Below are 21,981 nucleotides of genomic sequence, written 5' to 3' on the forward strand. Positions count from 1 at the left end.
AAAAAAAAAAATTTATTTAAATAAAAAAAAATTCTGCATAAACACAGTGAAAAATTGCCTTCTCTTTTCTTCTTCTTCTTTTTTTTTTTTTTTTTTTGATAGAGATGGGGTCTCGCTTTGTTGCCCAGGCTAGTCTTGAACTCCTGGACTTGAGTGATCTCTTGCCTCAGCTTCCCAAAGTGCTGAGATCACAGGTGTAAGCCACCTCACTCAGCCCCTTTTCTCCTTTTTTTTTTTTTTTGAGACGGAGTCTTGCGCTGTCACCCAGACTGGAGTGCAGTGGCGCCATCTCAGCTCACGGCTCACTGCAAGCTCCGCCTTCCGGGTTCACGCCATTCTCCTGCCTCAGCCTCCCAAGTAGCTGGCACTACAGGCGCCTGCTTTTCTCCTTTTAAGATGGAACAAAACCACTTTTTGCAAGCCCTCCCCCCATCTCGTAATCATCTTTATTTCTTGTCTTGGAGGCCTCTGTGGTTTGTAATATTTGTCACTTGGGCCATATCCTTTCAGGTGACCATAGCCAACTCAGGGCCACACTGAGAAAAACCACCCCTCAGCCCATGTTCCGTGGCTACTGGTTTTTGGATACGTTTCACAAGGGCCCCAGCCGTATTACTGCTGAGTTGCTTTTCGGCTCTGGTCCACTAGGACTGCCATGTCTTTTTTTTTTTTTTTTTTTTTGAGATGTAGTCTCGCTCTGTCGCCCAGGCTGGAGCACAATGGCGCGATCTTTGCTCACTGCAACCTTTGTGTCCTGGGTTCAAGAGATTCTCCTGCCTCAGCCTCCCGAGTAGTTGGGATTACAGGCGCCCGCCACCGCGCCCGGCTAATTTTTGTATTTTTAGTAGAGATGGGGTTTCGCCATGTTGGTCAGGCTGGTCTCGAACTCCTGACCTCAGGTGATCCGCCCACCTCAGCTTCCCAAAGGGCTGGGATTACAGGTGCCCAGCCATATCTTCTTTTATCTAAGAAGCGTTCCCTCACCACTGAAAGCAAGGTGAAGAAATGAGCTGCTAAGAGGTGGCAGTTGCTGAAGGACATTATGAAATCTTCATATATATTATTTTATTTTATTTTTTAGTTTATTTTTTCCCCAGACAGGATATCGCTCCATTGCCCAGGCTGGGGTGCAGTGGTACATTCATAGCTCACTGCAACCTCCAACTCCGGGGCCCAGCCTCCTGAGTTATTTTTTTATTTTATTTTATTTATTTATTTTTTTGTGGCAGGGTCTCACTATGTCTCCCAGGCTGGAGTGCAGTGGCATGATCTCAGCTCACTGAAACCTCTGCCCCCCGGATTTGAGTGATTCTCCTGCCTCTGCCCCCCAGATTCAAGCGATTCTCCTGCCTCAGCCTCCCGAGTAGCTGGGATTACAGGCACGAGCCACCATGCCCGGTTCATTTTTGTATTTTTCATAGAGAAAGAGTTTTGCCATATTGGCCAGGCTGGTCTCGAACTCCTGACCTCAAGTGATCCACCCCACCCCCCACCCCCCCCTTGGCCTCTTAAAGTGCTGGGATTACAGGCATGAGCCACCGCACCTGGCCTGAGTTTGTTTTTTTTTGTTTTTTTTTTATTTAAACAGGGATGGCTTAGGTCTAGGAGGGAAACACAGTGGGTAGAAGAACCTTCCCCAGGCTGCTGCTTTTTTTTTTTTTGAGACAGAGTCCTGCTCTGTCGCCTAGGCTGGAGTCCAGTGGCATGATCTCCGTTCACTGCACCCTCTGCTTCCTGGGTTCAAGTGATTCTCCTGCCTCAGCTTCCCGAGTAGCTGGGATTACAGATGCCCGCCACCACGTCCAGCTAATTTTTTGTATTTTTAGTAAAGACGGGGTTTCACCATGCGGGCCAGGCTGGTCTTGAACTCCTGACCTCAAGTGATCCACCCACCTCAGCCTCCCAAAGTGCTGGGATTACAGGCGTGAGCCACCGCACCTGGCTGACCTCACATTTCAAGACACCAAGCAGAGCCTGCCGTTCCTTGGTTTGTTCGTTTTAGGCCATACCTGCTGTAACCTCTGACTGTGGTTGATGATTTTGCTTCCTTAGGAGACCCAGCCATGCCTCCTTTCCACAGCTTCCCTCTCACCCTTGGCCTCACTTCCGTCACCTTTCCTGGGCTTTAGAGATGCCGGCTCTCACTGGGCTTTTGGCCTCTGCTGAGGAGGCACCATGTGGTCTGTCTGAGGCCGTCCAGGTGTGCAGTTCTGAGTCTCGGGACTCTCGGCAGTTTCAGTTGTTCTGTTTTAACAGGTCAGTTTCCCTTTTTTTTTTTTTTGTCAAGATGGGCTCTCACTATGTTGCCCAGGCTGGTCTCAAACTCCTGGGCTCAAGCGATCCTCCTGCCTCTGCCTCCCAAAGTGCTGGGATTACAGGCATGAATCATCGTGCCTGGCCAGTTTTTACCTTTTGAAAGGTCAGTTTCTTTTTTTTGTAGAGACGAAGTCTCACTCTGTCAACCAGGCTGAAGTGTAGTGGTGTGATCATAACTCACTGCAGCCTGTATCTCCCGGGTTCAAGTGATCCTCCCACCTCAGTCTCCTCAGTAGCTGGGACTACAGGCATGTACCACCATGCCCAGCTAATTTTGTATTTTTTGTAGAGACAGGGTCTCCCTCTGTCCCCCAGGCTGGAGTGCAGTGGTGTGATCGGGGCTCACAGCAGCCTGGAATTCCTGGCCTCAAGTGATCCTCCTGCCTCAACTTCCCAAACCACTGGGATTACAGGCATGAACCATTGTACCCGGCCAGTTTTTCACTTCTTTCTTTTCTTTCCTTCCTTCCTTCCTTCCTTCCTTCCTTCCTTCCTTCCTTCCTTCCTTCCTTCCTCCTTCCCTCCCTCCCTTTTCTCTTTCTTTTCTTTCCTTCTTTCCTTCTTTCTTTCTTTTTCTTCCTTTCTTTGTTTCTCTTTTCTTTCTTTCTTTCTCTCCCTTTCTTTTCTTTCTTTTTTTTAACTTTTGTGGCTTGTTTTGTTTTGAGACAGAGTCTCACTGTGTCACCCAGGCTGGAATGCAGTGGTGAGATCTTGGCTTACTGCAACTTCCACCTCCCAGGTTCAAGTGATTCTCCTGCCTCAGCCTCCCGAGTAGCTGGAATAACAGGTGCCCACCACCACGCCCGGCTGCTTTTTGTATTTTTAGTAGAGACGGGGTTTCACCATGTTGGCCAGGCTGGTCTTCAGCTCCTGGCCTCAAGTGATCCACCAGCCTCGGCCTCTCAAAGTGCTGGGATTATAGGCGTGAGCCACCACGCTGGCCTCTTCTGTACTGTTGAGATGTTTTTCTCAGTGCAGTCTTCTTTAGATAATTAGAACAAAGGAAAATGTGAAACATTTGATCAGTGAGGAGGTTGCCCTCTGGTCTTCCAGGGCCCAGAACAGGGGTGAGTCCTGCCAACAGGCGAGCCCATGGCTACCCTGTCCCCCGAACCTGGCCCAGCGCCTGCTCTGCCTGGTAGGTGGCCCTGGTGGGGCCATGCCTTGCCCTCCCCACACCCAGCACCACACGTCTGCTGTCCCCGCAGGTGGCCATGGTGGAGGTGCAGCTGGAGACGCAGTACCAGTACCCGCGGCCGCTGCTGATTGCCTTCAGCGCCTGCACCACGGTGCTGGTGGCCGTGCACCTGTTTGCCCTCCTCATCAGCACCTGCATCCTGCCCAACGTGGAGGCCGTGAGCAACATCCACAACCTGAACTCCATCAGCGAGTCCCCGCACGAGCGCATGCACCCCTACATCGAGCTGGCCTGGGGCTTCTCCACCGTGCTCGGCATCCTACTCTTCCTGGCCGAGGTGGTGCTGCTTTGCTGGATCAAGTTCCTCCCCGTGGACGCCCGGCGCCAGCCTGGCCCCCCGCCCGGCCCTGGGAGTCACACGGGCTGGCAGGCCGCCCTGGTGTCCACCATCATCATGGTGCCCGTGGGCCTCATCTTTGTGGTCTTCACCATCCACTTCTACCGCTCCCTGGTGCGCCACAAAACAGAGCGCCACAACCGCGAGATCGAGGAGCTCCACAAGCTCAAGGTCCAGCTGGACGGGCATGAGCGCAGCCTGCAGGTCGTGTGAGGGGCCGGGGGCCGAGGGCCGGGGCTGGGGGTGGCCCTGCGCCCGGAAGTCCACAGAGGTGGGGATTTGTCAGATGCAGACATTTTGCAAGGCTGCCAGGTAGTTCAAGACCAAAGTTTTCCTCTTGTCTTAATACCATAAGGACTGGATGACTTCTCCTGAGATAGAACTGTCTGGTTCAATGAGGGACTGTGTTGCTAAGAGCGTTGGGGGCAAAGCCAGGCTGGTTCCTTGGCCTCGGGGTTTCCTGGGTCGGGGACACGGTGAAGAGGCTCCAGCGGGATCTGCCCATCAGTCCTGGGCCAGGAGGGGCTCCAAGAAGCACCCAGTAGTCCGGGGGAGTCTCAGACCCGGCATGTGTGGCTGGCAGGCCTGGGAGAGCCAGGGCAGGTTTTGCTTTCAGAGAAGGATTGCCCCAGAGACCTGTGGTGGGCTTCATGGGTGCCGAGTGGCCCGTGTGACAGTGATGACATGAGGGCTGCGGCGTTTGAGTGGGTGCAGGTGCAATGCAGGGCTTGGTGCTTCCCTGCCTGGCCCTGGAGGGAGCTGGGTGGCCTGGCTTCGGGGGAACACAGGAGCCAGGACACATGTCAGCCCAGCAGGTGTGGGGGGAGCTGCAGCCTTCGGCAGTGGGGTCAGTCCCTGGGGGATGTTTCCAACGGTGGGCGGCCTGGCTGGGCCGGAGGAGACATGTTCACGGGCATCTATGAGACGCCCCCTTGAGGAGGCTGAGTTATTTGAGGGCTGCTGCAAAGTACGCTAGGCTCAAATTCTCTTTTCCCAGCCAGAGCCCTGGCCACACGGACTCAGCAGGGCCACCAGGGTGGGGAAAGGACCCCTCCCCCGCCCCCCGCAGCCACCGGCCTCCAGCTCTGGGCCACAGAATGGCCTCTAAGGCTGACTCAGCCGCTCCCCTGGGCTGTGGCAGCAGGAGGCGGGGGCTCAGGCCCTGGAACCTGTGCAGCTTGCCCGTGGCCCCAGGCAGCAAGGGGACAGCCTGGGGGACTTCCTGTCTAGGCAAGGCCATTGGCCTGGCCTGGCCTGTGGATAGTGGGGCCAGGGTCCAGCCCATGCCAAATGAGTGCCCTCCTTGTTATGACACCAAGTGACTACAAGGGAGGCAAGACCCCTCCAGGCCTCTCAGCCGACATTGGGTCCCACCACACACAGTGACCGTGCTGTGCAGTGCAGGTTCTGGCCTTTTCCCTGAAGGCATGGGGTAGACCCGAAACCACGCTCTTGGGCCGCACATGCATGCCGCAGCACCAGCTGCCCTGAGCTGCTCGTACAACCAACCACCTTTCCCCTCTTCTCCAGCTGTAACCTGGAGAGTCAGCCATGCCTTGTCTTTTATTCTCATAGTCACTGGGGCCGGGCGCAGTGACTCACGCCTGTAATCCCAGCACTTTGGGAGGCCAAGGTGGGTGGATCACCTGAGGTCAGTAGTTTAAGATCAGCCTGACCAACATGGTGAAACCCCGTCTCTACTAAAAATACAAAAATAGCCGGGCATGGTGGCAGGCGCCTGTAATCCCAGCACTTTGGGAGGCCGAGGCGGGCAGATCACTTGAGGTCAGGAGTTCGAGACCAGCCTGGCCAACATGGTGAAACCCCGTCTCTACTAAAAAAAATACAAAAAATTAGCCGGGCGTGGTGGCAGGTGCCTGTAATCCCAGCTACTCAGGAGGCTGAGGCAGGAGAATGGCGTGAACCCGGGAGGCGGAGCTTGCAGTGAGCTGAGATCGCGCCACTGCACTCCAGCCTGGGCGACAGAGCGAGACTCCATCTGGAAAAAAAATACAAAAATTAGCCGGGCGTGATGGCAGGCACCTGTAGTCCCAGCTACTCAAGAGGCTGAGGCAAGAGAATCACTTGAACCCAGGAGGCAGAGGTTGCAGTGAGCTGAGATCACGCCATTGCACTATAGCCTGGGCAACAAGAGCGAAACTTTGTCTAAAAAAAAAAAAAAATCACTGGACTTCTTCATGCTCTGATCACATCTCTTGTAAAAGCCTAAGCTCTCTCCGGGGTCCGGGTTGGCCATGCCGTGGAATTCTGGGTGGCCTGGTTGGGGTCTCTAGAAATGTGGCTGCAGCAGAGAACAGAGACCCTGACACGCAGCTCCCCGTGCTGAGGGGCCCTTGGGGAGTCACGCCGAGGGTCCCCACGAGAAAGTTGTGGCATCCCCGGGGGCCGGAGAAGAGCCCCGTGTCTTCTGAGGGGTTTGTCCTTTGTGTCCCCTGCAGACCTTTGTCTGCGACCCTTGCCCTCCAGCACGTCTGTACTTTCCTGCGGCCTGTAGAAACGCCTCTTACGGTTTAATATGTGTTCGCTTTGCTAAAGAATGTCAGCATCGGCCAGGTGAGGTGGCACATGCCTGTCATCCCAGCACTTTGGGAGGCCCAGGGGTGCGAGACCAGCCTAGGCAACATAGCGAGACCCCATCTCTAAAAAAATTATTTTAAATTAGCCAGGCCGGGTGCAATGGCTTGCGCCCGTAATCTTAGCACTTTGGGGGGCTGAGGCAGGCAGATCACTTGAGATCAGGACTTTAAGACCAGCCTCAGCAACAACATGGTGAAACCATCTCTAGCAAAACTACAAAAAATTAGCCGGGTATGGTGGCGGGTACCTGTAATCCCAGCTACTCAGGAGGCTGACGCAAGAGAATCGCTTGAACCCAGGAGGCAGAGGTTGTAGTGAGCTGAGATTGTGCCACTGCACTCCAGCCTGGACAACAGAGCAAAACTCTGTCTCAAAAAGTAATAAATAAAAATAAATTAGCTGGGCGTGGTGGTGCATACCTGTAGTTCCAGCTACTTGGGAGGCTGAGGTGGGAGGATTGCTTGAGCCGGGGAAGTAGAGGCTGCAGTGAACTATGACTGTGCTACTGGCCTGGCGCAGTGGCTCACGCCTGTAATCCCAGCACTTTGGGAGGCCAAGGCGGGTGGATCACTTGAGATCAGGAGTTCGAGACCAGCCTGGCCAAGATGGTGAAACTCTGACTGTACTAAAAATACAAAAAATTAGCTGGGTGTGGTGGCGCTTGCCTGTAGTCCCAGCTACTTGGGAGGCTGAGGCAGGAGAACCACTTGAACCCAGAAGGCAGAGGTAGCAGTGAGCCAAGATGGTGCCACTGCACTCCAGCCTGGACGACAGAGGGCGACTCCTCAAAAAAAAGAAAAATAACTAAAATATTATTGTGCCACTGCACTCCAGCCTGGGTGACAGTGAGACCCTGTCTTTAAAAAAAAAAAAAAGAAAGAAAGCAAAGAAAGAAAAAGAAAAGAATGTCAGCATGTCAGCATTCCTCCAAAGAGTGGCTTTGGGTCAAGACAGGCTGGCTCTCCTAAACAAATGGCTCCCTACGGCTGGGAGAGGCAGCAGCCCCTTACTCTGGCCTAAGCCTTTTGGGAGGGGCCCTCCTGGGCTTTCTCCTGCCACCCACGTTCCTGGACCATCTGTGCCCCTGCCCACGCAGTACCACACTCCCCAGACTGTGGAACGCATCTCCAGTGCCATCTGGGGGCCAGTTACTGTACCTGGTCCCCAGGCAGAGCTCTTGGCCTGGCAGCATCCAGGCGGGTATTAAGTGCCCAGTGATGGTGGCACATGGGTGGGGACGGAGCCATATCCAAGTCTAGCCCTCTGATTAGGAGGATGACAGTCTTGGAATTTCTTGTTCTCTTTCTCCTAGGGTTCTCGTTCTCCCAGCTCCAGCCTTTCTAGTTTCGAGGCACGAGGCAAAACATTGTTGTGAGAATAGCAGCGACCATGGGTAGGGCCATGGTGGCCGGGAGAGGAAACCTCAGGGTCACCCCAGAGCCTGTGGGGAGACGGAGGGTGAGCTGTTGTTGGAGCTACAGAAACGCCTTGAAGGGCAGCATGGGCAATGAGGAACGCCATTGCAGCCTAGAAATTCAGTTTCTGGAGGTTTAGCCTGACTTTGAAGAGTCTTTAAGAACAGAGGGCTCCAGCCCAGGTGCAGTGGCTCACATCTGTAATCCCAGCACTTTGGGAGGCAGAGGTGGGCAGATCACCTGAGGTCAGGAGTTCGAGACCAGCCTGGCCTACATGGTGAAACCCTATCTCTACTAAAAATACAAAAATTAGCCGGGCGTAGTGACACATGCCTGTAATCCCAGTTGCTCGGGAGGCAGAGGCAGGAGAATCACTTGAGCCCGGGAGACAGAGGTTGCAGTGAGCCGAGATCACGCCACTGCACTGCAGCCTGGGTAACAGAGCAAGACTCTGTCTCAAAAAACAAAAACAAAAACAGGGGTCTCTGCCTCAGTTTGCCCGGGAGCCAGCCGGGGCCCATCCTAATTTGGAGCACAGTCTTCCCGGTGCCTAGACATGCCAAGGCCCCTCCCACATGGGACACCCTCTCCGTTTAGTACCTGACCACCTGTTTCAAAACGCAGGTGTTTCTGGTTTAGAAACTTGGAAGGCGGAATGTGTTTTCGCATCTTCTAGGAAGGGTCTGCTGAGGACCAGACCACGTAAGCCTGAGTGGATCCTGACTCAGCTGCACCCCTTACCTGCCTCGTGCTGATGATCTATGCATGGCGTTATGTAGATCACGTGCGGCAGACACATCCACCATCCTGTGTGCGGGTTTTTAAAACAGTTGCCCTGGATGAAACTGAATAAACCAGTGACGCTATTCAAAGTCTTTCTGTTCTTGGGGGGACGCTGTGGGCAGAGAGGATACATTGCAGCCCCTGGCCCTCCCCTGGCATCTGCTGACTGGGGGACCCACATCGTGGCACGAAAACCTTCTCCTGGAGTGCCCTCTGGCCTCCTGTCGCTGGTCACTGGCCAGTGTCCTCCCAGGCTGCCCCGGCAAGGGGGCGTGGACATCTCTAGAGTGGAGGCAAGGTACTCATGTCCAGACACGCCGCCGTGGGGCTCCACCCCTAGAGCGCAGGGTGCCTCTGCCTGCCGCTTCCCCTCCCAGACAGGGCGCTGTCTTTCCACAAACAAAAGAAGGGGCAGCCCCAGAGGGTGGCTGAGCGACAACAGAGCCCACCTGGACAGGGTCAGCTTAGAGGTCCCCCCAGTCCCTTCAGGAGAGGAGCCACCGGAGCACTGGTCACCTCAGGACATTCTCCAGCCCCAGGTCCCTGTGGGGCAGCAGGAGCAGGTGGGTCCCTCCTGCGGGCTGGTGGCACTGCTGAGGAAGCACTAGACAGCCTTTTTTTTTTTTTGAGACAGAGTCGCTGTGTCGCCCAAGCTGGAATGCAGTGGCATGATCTTGGCTCACTGCAACCTCCTCTTCCTGGGTTCAAGCGATCTTGTGCCTCAGTCTCCCAAGTAGCTGGGATTACAGACACGCACCACCATGCTTGGCTAATTTTTGTATTTTTAGTAGAGATGGGGTTTCACCATGTTGGCCAGGCTGGTCTCGAACTCCTGACCTCGTGATCCGCCCACCTCGGCCTCCCAAAGTGCTGGGATTACAGCTGTGAGTCACCTTGCCCGGCCTATGTTTATAGATTTATTTTAGAGATGGGGTCTGGCTCTATTGCCCAGGCCAGAGCTGGAGTGCAGTGGTGCAATCACAGCTCTCTGCAGGCTCCAGCTTCTGGGTGAAAGCAGTCCTCCCACCTCAGCCTCCCGAGTAGCTGGGACTACAGGCGCACACCACCACGCCCAGCTAATATTTTTTTGTAGAGATGGGATCTTGCTATGTTGCCCAGTCTGGTCTTGAACTTCTGGCCTCAAGCGACCCTCCTGCCTTGGCCTCCCAAAGTGCTGGGATTACAGGTGTGAGCCACCATGCCTGGCCCATTCTGTTTTTTGTCGGCCACTGAGGTAGAGGCCCTCTTCTAGGAAAGAATTTCTGTTTGTTTTGTTTTGTTTTTTTGAAACAGTCTCTCTCTGTCTCCTAGGCTGGAGTGCAGTGGCATGATCTCAGCTCGCTGCAACCTCTACTTCCTGGGTTCAAGCAATTCTCCTGCCTCAACCTCCTGAAAAGCTGGGACTACAGGCATGCACCACTACCATGCCCAGCTAATTTTTGTTGTTGTTGGTTTTTGAGATGGAGTTTCACTCTTGTTGCCCAGGCTGGAGTGCAGTGGCACGATCTCAGCTCACCACAACTTCCGCCTCCCAGGTTCAAGCAATTCTCTTGCCTCAGCCTCCCAAGTAGCTGGGATTACAGGCATGCGCCACCACACCTGGCTTATTTTTGTATTTTTAGTAGAGATGGGGTTTCTCCATGTTAGCCAGGCTGGTCTCGAACTCCCGACCTCAGATGATCCGCCTGCCTCAGCCTCCTAAAGTGCTGGGGTTACAGGTGTGAGCCACTGCACCCAGCCTTTCTTTTTGTATTTTTAGTAGAGACTGAGTTTCACCACACTGGCCAGGCTGGTTTCGAACTCCTGGCCTCAAATGATCCGCTGGCCTCAGCCTCCCAAAGTGCTGGATTACAGGCATGAGCCACCATGCCAGGCCTTCTTAATATTTTTAACTCTGGCAATTCACCCTAGAGGCTGCTAGGAATCAGGTGTGCCAAGCAACTGGCACCACTCCATGGAAAGCATCTGGGGCAGTGCCTTGGTTCTGCCAACCCTGAGAGGCCAGGCTGCCCCTTAGGCTGGGCAGTGGCCTCAGTACCGAGCCCCGGGCCAGCAAGCCCACCAGCCTCGAGAAAGACTGCACTTCCGGTGGAGGCTGCAGTTTCCTGAAAGGGAAAATCTGCCCCACCCCTGTCAAGGGCAGGACACAAGTCACTGGCATTGAAGGACCCACTCCACACCCAGCAGATTATTGATGCAGACTTTTTTTTTCCAGATAGAGTCTCACTCTGTCGTCCAGGCTGGAGTGCAGTAGTATGATCTTGGCTCGCTGTAACCTCCGCCTCCCGGGCTCAGCCTCCTGAGTAGCTAGGATTACAGGAGCCCACCACCACGCCCAGCTAATTTTTGTATTTTTAGTAGAGACGGGGTTTTGCCATGTTGGCCAGGCTGGTCTTGAACTCCTGACCTCAAGTGATCCTCCTTCCTCAGCCTCCCAAAGTGCTGGGATTATAGGCATGAGCCACCTCATCCGGCCCAAGACTTTTTGCCTCAGATGCTGCAGAGTTCTGGTGAGGCCCAGGAGGGCAAGGCCCAGACAGGAGCCGAAACCCGTGTAGAACCTGCCAACCTATAGCTCACACCTATAATCCCAGCACTTTGGGAGGCTGAGGTGGGCGGATCACTTGAGCCAAGGAGTTCGAGACTAGCCTGGGCAACATCACGAGACCCTGTCTCTACAAAAATACAAAAATTACCCGGGTTTGGTGTCGCCTGCCTGTAGTCCCAGCTACTGGGGAAGCTGAGGTGGGAGAATCATCTGAGCCCAGGGAGGTCCAGGCTGCAGTGAGCCAAGATTGTGCCATTGCACTCCAGCCTGGGTAAAATAAGTGAGACCGTGTTTCAACCTCTTTCCCAGCCCGTCTGTGGCCCACCCACCCATGGGTTCTGTGGGATAGGGGACAGGCCAGCTCAACGCAAATCGAGGCAGGAATAACCCCAGAGAATGGGCCTTGCATGGAGCTTGGCCCCCGTCCCTGCCTGTGAGGGAGGACCAGCCTAGGCCTCACCACCTGCCACTCTGAGCAAACAGGCAGCGCTGTTTCCTGAACATCCTTCCGCAGCGGCTGAGGGATGTCAGCTGAGCCCCCGCTGGGCCTGCTCTGGAGCGGGATGTCTCCGGAAGCCGCCCTCGGAGCGGGCATTTCCCTATTTGGGTGTGTCTCAGTCCCATGCCTCACTGTCCCCTTGCTTGAAGCTCCAAGAGCATGAGAGTGGGCGGCCTGGTCTGCTGAGGAAAGTGTGCTGATCGATGTGGAAATGGTCACTCCAAACACGGGTAAGCAGACGTTACCCTGCAGGCGGTGGCTCCTGGGGCCCAGCCCTGCAGAAACACATGGGGCAGGCTGGGCAGAGGGGCTCACACCCATTATTCCCAGTGCTTTGGGAGGCTGAGGCAGGAGGATTGCTTGAGCCCAGGAGTTTGAGACCAGCCTGGGCAACATAGCAAGACTCTTATCTCCACTAAAAATCAAAACAAAACAACTAGCTAGGTATGGTGGCACACGCCTGTAGTTCCAGCTACTGGGGAGGCTGAGGGGGAGGATCACTCAAGCCCAGGAGTTCAAGGCTGCCATGAGCCATGATTGTGCCACTGCACTCCAGCCTGGACAACAGAGCCCCGCCCCTGCCCCGCCCCCCGAAAGAAAGAAAAAAAAAGAGAGAGAAAGGAAGAGAAAGAAAGGAAAAGAAAAAGGAAACATACGAGGCTATGGGGCAGTGTACGGGGGCCAGGCTGTGGCAGAAGCATCCCAGCGTGGCCTTCTCCAGCCCCATCCTGGTTGGGTAAGGTGTCGCCGTGGGTCGTGTCACAGCTTCAAGGAGAGGCCCAACTCTGGTGTCACCAACTTAACAGGTAATGGAGTTTCCTAAAGTGTGCTCTGCAGGAGTGCTGGAAGGGCCAGCATGGAAGGACCCCAGGGAGGGAGATTTCTTTGCTCCACAGCATCCCCAAGCCTCACCAGGCCTCTCCCCTCCAAGTCTCTATGTGCATCGTTCTCCAGATGTCCCTCCCCATTGCTGGAGCATCCTGCAGGGGCCAGCCCAGCCTGTCAGGGGCAGAAACCCTGCACTGGTCCTCTGGAGAGTGGACCCGCGAGCTGGCTTATCTGCTCCAGTGCAGTGAGGATCAGCTGGAGCTCTGACCTGACTCACATCTGGATGCGCAGTGAGGGGCCCGTTGGGGCCGTGATACCAGGACAAAGCCGGGCTCTGTGCTCTTGCTCCGAGTTGACCAGGGAGCTGAAGTTAAGGTGGCCTGGGAGCCACTTCCTCCTACCTGGTGGGTGGGCTGTCATAGCCACTAGAAACCCATCAGCCTTTCCCCTGGGTCTATGCGGGGCTCTTCAGCCCTCCTAGGGGCTCAGTGGCTGGGACGCTGCTTTACAGACAGTGCACGGCTCTGCCACCTGACAGCTCCCAAAGGGTTCTGGGGGTGACTCTAAAGAGTGATGCTGGCCCCGAACCTTTCCTGTTCCCCTGGATTTAGTTCCCAGCAGGTGGTGGGGAACTGAACATTCTGTCCCATAGTGGTGGGAGAGAGGGCTGGCCACATGGGTCCAGGCCACCCCCTCAGCCTCCACAGCCTGCCCCTCGCCCAGCCACAGGAACAGCATAGCAGCTACCCCATCCAGGTAAGCCCCCCACACACAGCCCCATCACAAAGGAATAGCCTCCTGGTGTAGTGGGAGGTGAGGAGCTTTTTTTGTTTTTCTTTTATTTATTTTAGGGACAGGGTCTTGCTCTGTTGCCAAGTAAGTGCAGTGGTATGATCATGAGCCCACTGCAGTCTTGACCTCGTGGTAAAGCCATCCTCCCGCCTCAGCCTTTCGAGTAGCTGGGACCACAGGTGTGCGCCACCATGCCCAGACGCCCAGCTAATGTTTGTATTTTTTGTAGAGATGGGGGTCTCACTATGTTGCCCAGGCTGGCCTCAAGCGATCCTCCCACCTCAGCCCCGCAAAGTACCCGGATTACAGGTGTGAGCCACTGCTCCTGGCCAGGATCTTTAATTTTTCCTACTTGTTAACAGCGTTAAGGGGCTGGGAGGAGGCTCTCAGATTTCCCTGCCTTCCTCACATCCCCAACCTCCCCGGGCGTGGGGGTGTCAAGCATGAGTCAGGCTGAGCCTGACTCTGAAGCTGTTCCCAGCTCTTTAGTCTAAACTTCAAATCTTCAACCAACTCTGTTCCCTAATCCAACACATTTCCCAAATGAAGGGACTGGACAGTGAGATACTGGGAAACCCCATGAAAATGGATGCATAATAAAGGTGAAAATCATTTAAAATGTTCCCATTTTTTTTTTTTTTTTTTTCAAAACAGTCTTGCTCTGTCGCCGAGGCTGGAGTACAGTGGCGTGATCTTGGCTCACTGCAACCTCCACCTCCCGGGTTCAAGCAATTCTCCCACCTTAGCCTCCCGAGTAGCTGGGATTACAGGTAAGAGTCACCATACCCGGCTAATTTTTGTACTTTTTGTAGAGACGGGTTTTCACCATGTTGGCCAGGCTGGTCTTGAACTCCTGGCATCAAGTGATCCGCCCACCTCAGCCTCCCAAAGTGTTAGGATTACAGGCGTGAGCCACTGTGACCTGCCCCCAATATTTTTAAGCTCAAATGATCCCACGTCCCCAAGACTGTGACAAACTAAATAACCAAAACAAGCGTGGCCACAGTCCAGGTGGAAGGGGGCTGCCCCGAGGTGCGTTCCCATCAAAACCTGCTCCTGGGCAGGGCCCACACTGCTCACAGCATCAGGGGTCAGCCATCTTCTCTTGAAACTCCGTGAGTTGCAGGAGGCCCTGTTCTGTGCTCCTCATTTCAATCCCGGGATCAGTCAAGTCTGGAGCCAGGGAGGCGGCTCACACGGGTCTTCCCTGGAAGGAGAGGGCGATCCGCAGCAGTTCCTGGCCCAGCTCTTGCTGCCTCCCTCCGGGGCCAAACTCGGCTGACAGCTCCCGGAAAGTGACACCGACACGGCGGGCCTCGATGTGTCTGCGGTGGATGGCGTGCTTCCACTGGTGCCGTGCAGCCCCCGTGAGGACCAGCAGGGAGCGGGTGGGTAAGGGGATGGCCACCTCCACCTCCTGGCATAGCACCGACCTGCTGGGTGCTATCACGCTGTCCACCAAGGCCTCCGGGGCAGCCGACGGGGCCGAGCAGAGGAGCAGGCTCCCGGGCGCCTCCCGACACATGGACAGCACGGTGGGGGACAGGAGGTTGAGGCTGACCAGCCGCTCCCCCCACAGCCAGGCGTCGTCCAGGTGGGGGTCGATGGCAGAGCCGCGCTCGGGGCAGTAGTCCAGGTTGCACTGCTCGACGGGCCGGAAGCCCTCCAGCCCCGGGTAGAGGCCCATCCTCCGCACTACCTCCCGGCTGAAGCTGGGTAGGCCGCAGAAGCCCTCGGTCTTTAGCTTCTGTTTCCGAAAGTTGACTTTGGGGCCATAGTCCTGAAGGATGAAGACAAAAAGGACGTGAGGTGTCTGAGTGTACGAAGATGTCTACCACAGACTAGGTCGGAAGAATTCAATCACAGTGACCGAGGCAAGCAAAAGCCCCCTGGCTTCATGGAGGTGAAGCGGGAGGAGGCAGACTCAAGGAGACAGAAGTGACAGCAAATGGCCGGGCATGGTGCTGTATGCCTGTAATCCCAGCACTTTGGAAGGCTGAGGCGGAAGGAGCTCTTGAGGCCAGGAGTTCGAGACCAGTCTAGGCAACAAAGTGAGACCTCCTCTCTACAAGAAATTTAAAAATTAGGCTGGGCATGGTGGCTCACGCCTATCATCCTAACACTTTGGGAGGCCCAGGCAGGTGGATTGTTTGAGCCCAGGAGTTCGAGACCAGCCTGGGCAACATAGCAAAACTCCGTCTCTAGTAAAAAAAAAAAAAACAAAAATTAGACAGATGTGGTGGCACAGGGCTTAGCCCCAGCTGCTTAGGAGGCTGAGGTGAGAAGGACTGTTGGAGCTCAGGAGGTTGAGGCTGTGGTGAGTGGAAACTGAGCCGCCGTACTCCAGCTTGGGAGACAGAATGAGACACCCTGTCTCAAAATAATAATAATTATCTGGGCTTGGTGGCACATGCCTCAGTTTCAGCTACTCAGGAGGCTGAGGTAGGAGGATCACTAGAGCCTGGGGGGTCAAGGCTGCAGTGAGCCAAGACCGCACCATTGCACTCCAGTCTGGGCGACAGAGCGAGACCCTGTCTCAAAAAAAAAAAAAAAAAAAACAACGAAAAACCTGTACACAAATGTTCACAACAGCCAAAAAGTGACGACAACGCCAATGTCCATCGACAGATGAATGAAGAAATGAAATGTACAAACATCCAACAGGATGTCACAAAAGAATGGGGCTGGGCGCGGTGGCTCACGCCTGTAATCCCAGCACTTTGGGAGGCCGAGGTGGGCGGATCACTTGTCAGGAGTTCGAGACCAGCCTGGTCAACATGGTGAAACCCCGTCTTCACTAACAATACAAGAATTAGCGGGGCATGGTGGTGGGCACCTGTAGTCTCAGCTACTTGGGAGGCTGAGCCAGAAGAATGGCTTGAACCCGGGAGGCGGAGGTTGCAGTGAGTTCAGGTCATGCCACTGTACTCCAGCCTGGGTGGTAGAGCAAGGCTCTGTCTCAAAAAAAAAAAAAAAAAAAAAAAAACTATAATGAAGGGTGAGGGGGCACCCGGGGATATTTGGACACAGGTGGGGAAGGAGTTGGAGCGGTGGGCCCGGGGAGGGGGAAGGTAGGAATGTGTGTGAGGAGACAGGACACTGATGGTGACAATGGGAGGTGGGGGCGCCTGCAGCTTGGGAGAATGGGGTGGCTTCACCAACACGAAGCCAGCTGCAGAGAGGGGCAGAGAGCCCAGCAGTGCATATCACAGGGAGATGGGGTGCCTGGGTGCACCTCTGCCCATCGGACACTTGTCCTGCAGCGAGTCTGGCTGCCCACAGCCCCAAGGTCTGGGGAACTCGCCCACTACCAACCCTGGAGGTTTGTGGGGTGTGGCTGCAAGGAGGGGGATGGCCCCCAGCAGTAGGGCTGTCCCCCTCAGCGCAGCCCAGCCCTCCCCATGAGCTCAGGGCCCGTCTACCTGCTTCCTCCGTCCAGACTGGGAGAGCTTCCAGGGGTCACGGTCCATGAGCCGCACCAACTCGGCTTCTTCCTCCCGGGTCACAAAGTCCTCGATCAGCATCACTCCTGGGAAGGGGAAGGCCCAGCCCTCAAAGTCAGACTCCTCTGCGCCCACGGCCCAGCCGGTGTCGGAGCAGTACATGAAACGGTATGTTTTCTGCAAAAGAAACACAGGTCCACAGGCTGGGCAACACAGCGAGACCCGGTCCCTACAAAAAGTTAAAACAGGCCGGGCGCGGTGGCTCACGCCTGTAATTACAGCACTTTGGGAGGCCAAGGTGGGTGGATCACCTGAGGTCAGGAGTTCAAGACCAGCCTGGCCAACATGGTGAAATCCCATCTCTACTAAAAATACAAAAATTAGCCAGGCATGGTGGCAGGTGCCTGTAATCCCAGCTACTCAGGAGGCTGAGGCTGGAGAATTGCTTAAACCCGGAGGGCAGAGGTTGCAGTGAGCCAAGATGGCACCACTGCACTCCAGCCTGGGTGACAGAGTGAGACTCAAAAAAAAAAAAAAGTTTAAATACAAATTAGCCGGGTGTGGCAGAGCACACTTGTCATTTCAGCTACTCAGGAGGCTGAGGTGGGAGGATCATTTGAGCCCAGGAGGTTGAGGCTACAGTGAGCCATGGTTGCGCTACTGCACTCCAGCCTGGACAACAAAGCAAGACCCTGTCTCAAAAAAAAAAAAAAAAAAAAAAAACAAGGGAAAGACACATCTTGGAGCCATGGCAGCCCCTGGCACTTGTGTGCCCTCAGGAGACCCTCTGATGGCTCATTCCTCCCCTCAGGCCACCGTGGAAGGCAGCTGGAGTCTAGGGGGAGGTGCAGGCAGAGCCTCTGCCCCAGGCTGACCGGGAAAGGCCCGCAGCCCTCTTGAGCTAACACGAATTTGATTGGTTTCCTTTCTCACTTTCCTCCCCTGTAAAAGAGAAGGGTTTGTACAACACGTTTTTCCTTCTCCATTTTACAAAGGAGGCTCAGCAAAGTTAAGGAACCAGCCTGAGGCTGGACAGCACCTCCTGCACTCCCATCTCCTCAGCTGCTTCCAGGAGGCCCCAAACTGAATGACTACCTTGAATCTGTGTACCCTAATCTCTTTAGGTCTTTGCTGACGCCACCCCGGTGTCCCAGGGGCTGGCCCGTGCCTATCACCAGCCTGAGGGTCACCTAGGAGGGCAGCCTCCTTCCCTACAGAGCTGAGCATTCAGCTGAGCTCCTCAGTGCCCCACCCTCCCTTCTCTTCACTCTTGTCCTCAGGGCACCTTTCCAGACCCAGCATCACCCCCCAATCCTCATACCCTGGGCTGTCACTCAACTCCCACCCCATGTCTCTCTCTGCTTTGCCACCATCCCCGAGGCCTGGCAGTACTCTAAGGGCTCCCCATGCTAAAGAAAGTCTAGAAACCAGGCCGGGCGCGGTGGCTCACGCCTGTAATCTCAACACTTTGGGAGGCCAAGGTGGACGGATCACCTGGGGTCAGGAGTTCGAGACCAGCCTGGCCAACATGGTGAAACCCCGTCTCTACTAAAAATACAAAAACTAGCCGGGCGTCATGGTGCGCGCCTGTAATCCCAGCTACTCAGGTGGCTGAGGCAGGAGAATCCCTTGAACCTGAGAGGTGGAGATTGCAGTGAGCCGAGATCACGCTAGTGGACACCAGCCTGGGTGACAGAGTGAGACCCCATCTTGAAAATAATAATAATAATACTTTTTTTGTTGTTTTTTTGAGATGGAGTCTCACTCTGTCACCGGGACTGGAGTACAGTGGCACAATCTCGACTCACTGCAACCTCCACCTCCTGGGTTCAAGCAATTCTCCTGCCTCAACCTCCCGAGTAGCTGGGACTACAGGCACGTGCCACCACGCCCAGCTAATTTTTTTCTTGTATTCTAGTAGAGACGGGGTTTCACCATGTTGACCAGGATGGCCTTGAACTCCTGACCTTGTGATCCTCCTGCCTCGGCCTCCCAAAGTGCTGGGATTACAGACGTGAACCACCACTCCTGGCCAATAATAAATTTTTAAAAAAGAGTTTCGCCAATTAAATAGCCAGTATTTGCATCCATGGCACTAAACATTTTACATGGATTACCTAGTTTCATCCCCAGGACAGCCCCAAGAGGAAGGTACCATAACTATCATGGGCAGGAGGTGTAGACATGCAGAGGTTCTGGCCGGAGTCACCCAGTGGACTTCGGAGGCCACCAGAACTCAGCCTGGGCTCTGTGGCCTGTCTCCTCTTCCTCTTCCATCTCCAGGCCCCTCACACCCTGGGCTGCCACTCACTGTGGGCTGCTGTCTTTCTCTGTTCTTCCCTCCAGGGACCTCAGCCCCTTCTAATGCTTTACTTCCAGCCACCGACTCCAGCTCAGACACCTCCTGAGATTGGCACTATCTCCTCCTGCTCCTGGGGCCCTCCCATGGGAAACATTAAAACTGGGAGTCCCCCGTGTGTCGGCTGAGCACGCTGGACTTGTCGGAAAGGCCATGGAGTGCTCTTGAAGGGTTTTAAAGGAGTGACGAGGTCAAATGTGAATTTTAGAAAGATCTGGAGGGGGGAGGGGCAGATATGAAGGGTGGAGGCTGGAAATCCAGTGAGGAACTGCCCCAGTGCCCTGAGATCCTGGACACCTCACACTCCTTGTTCCATAGCCATCGGGTTGGTAAGGTGTCACCTCCACATGGCCACTGGCACAGGTCAGACTTTCCGCAATTTTTTTTCTGTTTTTTGTTTGTTTGTTTGTTTGTTTGAGGCAGGGTCTTGCTCTGTCACTCAGGGTAGAGTGTAGTGGTGCTCACAGCTCACTGCGGCCTTGACCTCCTGGGCTCAGGCAATCCTCCCACCTCAGCCTCCCAAGTAACTGGGACTACAGGCACACACCACCACACCTAGCTAATTTTTAAATTTTTTGTAGAGACAGGATCTTGCTATGTTGTCCAAGCTGGTCTCAAACTCCTGGACTCAGGCGATCCACCTGCCTCAGCCTCCCAAAGGGCTGGGATTATAGGCATGAGGCACCACACCTGGCCCCTTCCACAAATTAAAACTCTTAAGTTCATACATACTGTTGTACAGCCGTCACCACCATTCAGAACTCTTTCATCTTGCAAAACTGAAACTCTTTCCCCATTAAACAACAGGTCCCCATCTCCCCTTCCTGAGCCCCCAGCAACAACCTTTCTACTTTCTGTCCCTGTGACTACCCTGTGTAGCTCACACAACAGGAATCCTGCAGTATTTGTCTTGTGTGACTGCTTCCTTAACTTAGCATCGTGTCCCCAAGGTTCATCCATGCTGTAACATATGTCAAAATGTCCTTTTTTTTTTTTTTTTTTTTTTACCCAAGCTGGAGTGCAGTGGTGTGATCACAGCTCACTGCAGCCTTGACCTCCCAGGCTCAAGCAGCCCTCCCACCTCAGCCTCCTAGGTAGCTGGGACTACAGGTGCGTGTCACCATGCATGGCTAATTTTTTGTAGAGGTGGGGTTTTACCATGTTGCCCATGCTGGTCTCAAACTCCCGGGCTCAGGCGATCAGCTTGCCTCGGTCTCCCAAAGTGCTGGAATTACAGGTGTGAGCCACCATGCCAGGCCTGTCCTTCCTTTTTAAGGCTGAATAGTATTCCACTATGTGTATACACCACATTTTGTGGATCAATTCATCGCTCTCTTTTTTTTTTTTTTTTTTTTTTTGAGAAGGAGTCTTGCTCTGTCACCTGAGCTGGAGTGCAGTGGTGCAATCTCAGTTCACTGCAACCTCTGCCTCCTGGGTTCAAGCCATTCTCCTGCCTCAGCCTCCCGAGTAGCTGGGATTACAGCTGTGCCTCACTAAGCCCGGCAAGTTTTTGTAATTTTAGTAGAGGCAGGGTTTCGCCATGTTAGCCAGGCAGGTCTCAAACTCCTGACCTCAGATGATCTGCCCACCTCAGCCTCCCAAAGTGCTGGGATTACAGGCATGAGCCACTGCACCTCGCCCAACTCATCTCTTGATAGATACTTGGTTTGCCTCCATCTTTGGGCTGTCGTGAATAATGCTGCTATGAACATGGGTGTGCAAATATCTCTTCCAGACCTTGCTTTTAGTTCCTTTGGATATATACCCAGAAGCAGGATTGCGGATCATGGGTAATTCTATGTTTAATTCATGAGGCATGCCATGATGTTTCCATAGGACCCTGGGCACTTTTACCATGGACGTTGGGGCAGTTTCTTCACTGGCTTCCCAGCCTCCACACCTTCATATCTGCCCCTTCCCTTCCTAGGATCTTTCTAAAATTCACATTTAACTTCATCACTCCTTTAAAAAACCCTTCAAGAGCTCTCCATGGCCTTTGGGACAAGTCCAGCCTGCTCAGCTGATGCACCGGGGACCATCTGTGATCAGACCCCCCCCAACCTCTCCAGCCTCATCTTTCTCACCTGAGGCATCACCAATCCACACTTCCTACCCCACGCAGTTTTCTGGGTTGGAATGCCCTTGCAACAAACCACAATCCTTCCATGCCAGCCCAAAGGCGCTGAGTTCTTTTTCTTTTTTTATTTATTTTCTTTTTGTGAGACAGGGTCTCGCTCTGTCGTCCAGGCTGAAGTGAGGTGGCCCGATCATAGCTCACTGCAGCCTCCAGCTCCTGGGTTGGAGCGATCCTTGAGTTCTCTTCGTTAGTTAACTGGAATTCACTGTCTCCTTGCCCATTGCAGTCCACGGCCTTTAGGCACCGTTGGACTGGTATTCAGCACCCTAGATCGACCCTTTCCGTGTCATCTCCCTGCAGGCCCGTGAAGCTCCCAGAGCCAGACCCGAGAGGCTACGTCGAGGTTTGCAGGCAGATCTCCCCAGAGTCCCCGAGGTGACCTGTGATCGAACCCACCCACGTTCCAGCTCCTTCCCCACTCCCAAGCCCGCTCCTTCAAGCCCTCATCTCCTCACCCTGCATCACCCCTACCGCAAGGGTCCCTCACAGGCTTCGATCCCGGCCCCTATCACGGCCAAGCTGGACCTCAGTTTCCCCAGATGCAGAGCGACGTTTGTGGGCGCGGCCCCTCTCCCACCCCTTACCGCTGGGGGCAGCTCCCAGGGCGGGTCACCGCCGCGCTGCCGCTCGCAGATCAGACAGGTCCGGATGCCCTTGCAACCGCATTCCCGAAGGACCTCGGGAGTCTCGGCGGCAGCCGCCGCCATCGCGCCGTCCGGGTGGCCAGT

At 54.6% G+C, this 21,981-nt stretch overlaps 2 protein-coding genes across 8 annotated transcripts in view; one reads left to right on the forward strand and one right to left on the reverse strand.

Annotated features, from left to right (window-relative positions):
- ORAI2 (ORAI calcium release-activated calcium modulator 2) overlaps positions 1-6,853 on the forward strand; it is a 46,010-nt gene extending 39,157 nt beyond the window's left edge. For all 7 annotated transcript variants that reach the window (XM_055292733.2, XM_055292731.2, XM_063646322.1 and 4 more), the window contains one exon: positions 3,525-6,853. In XM_055292733.2, the coding sequence (XP_055148708.1) occupies positions 3,525-4,064 (540 nt within the window). In that variant the 3' untranslated portion in view covers positions 4,065-6,853. The remainder of the gene's footprint in view (positions 1-3,524) is intronic.
- Positions 6,854-14,232: 7,379 nt separating this feature from the next.
- On the reverse strand, positions 14,233-21,979 carry ALKBH4 (alkB homolog 4, lysine demethylase). Its single transcript, XM_055292724.2, has 3 exons — positions 21,838-21,979; positions 16,737-16,934; positions 14,233-15,094 (listed from the first exon to the last, which is right to left on the reverse strand). Exons 1-3 carry the CDS (start codon positions 21,958-21,960, stop codon positions 14,507-14,509), a joined length of 909 nt encoding a protein of 302 aa, XP_055148699.1. The 5' UTR covers positions 21,961-21,979; the 3' UTR covers positions 14,233-14,506.
- Positions 21,980-21,981: the final 2 nt, after the last annotated feature.

Source organism: Symphalangus syndactylus, chromosome 9, assembly GCF_028878055.3.
Source record: "Symphalangus syndactylus isolate Jambi chromosome 9, NHGRI_mSymSyn1-v2.1_pri, whole genome shotgun sequence".
Classification (NCBI taxonomy): Eukaryota; Metazoa; Chordata; class Mammalia; order Primates; family Hylobatidae; genus Symphalangus; species Symphalangus syndactylus.

Excerpts from the sequence above, each read along its gene's own strand:
- ALKBH4 (XM_055292724.2), bottom strand. The coding sequence starts at position 21,960 with ATGGCGGCGGCTGCCGCCGAGACTCCCGAGGTCCTTCGGGAATGCGGT. Across the intron at positions 16,935-21,837 it reads CCTGGGAGCTGCCCCCAGCG|AAAACATACCGTTTCATGTA; the intron begins GTAAGGGGTGGG and ends TTTCTTTTGCAG. Across the intron at positions 15,095-16,736 it reads AGTCTGGACGGAGGAAGCAG|GACTATGGCCCCAAAGTCAA; the intron begins GTAGACGGGCCC and ends TTCATCCTTCAG.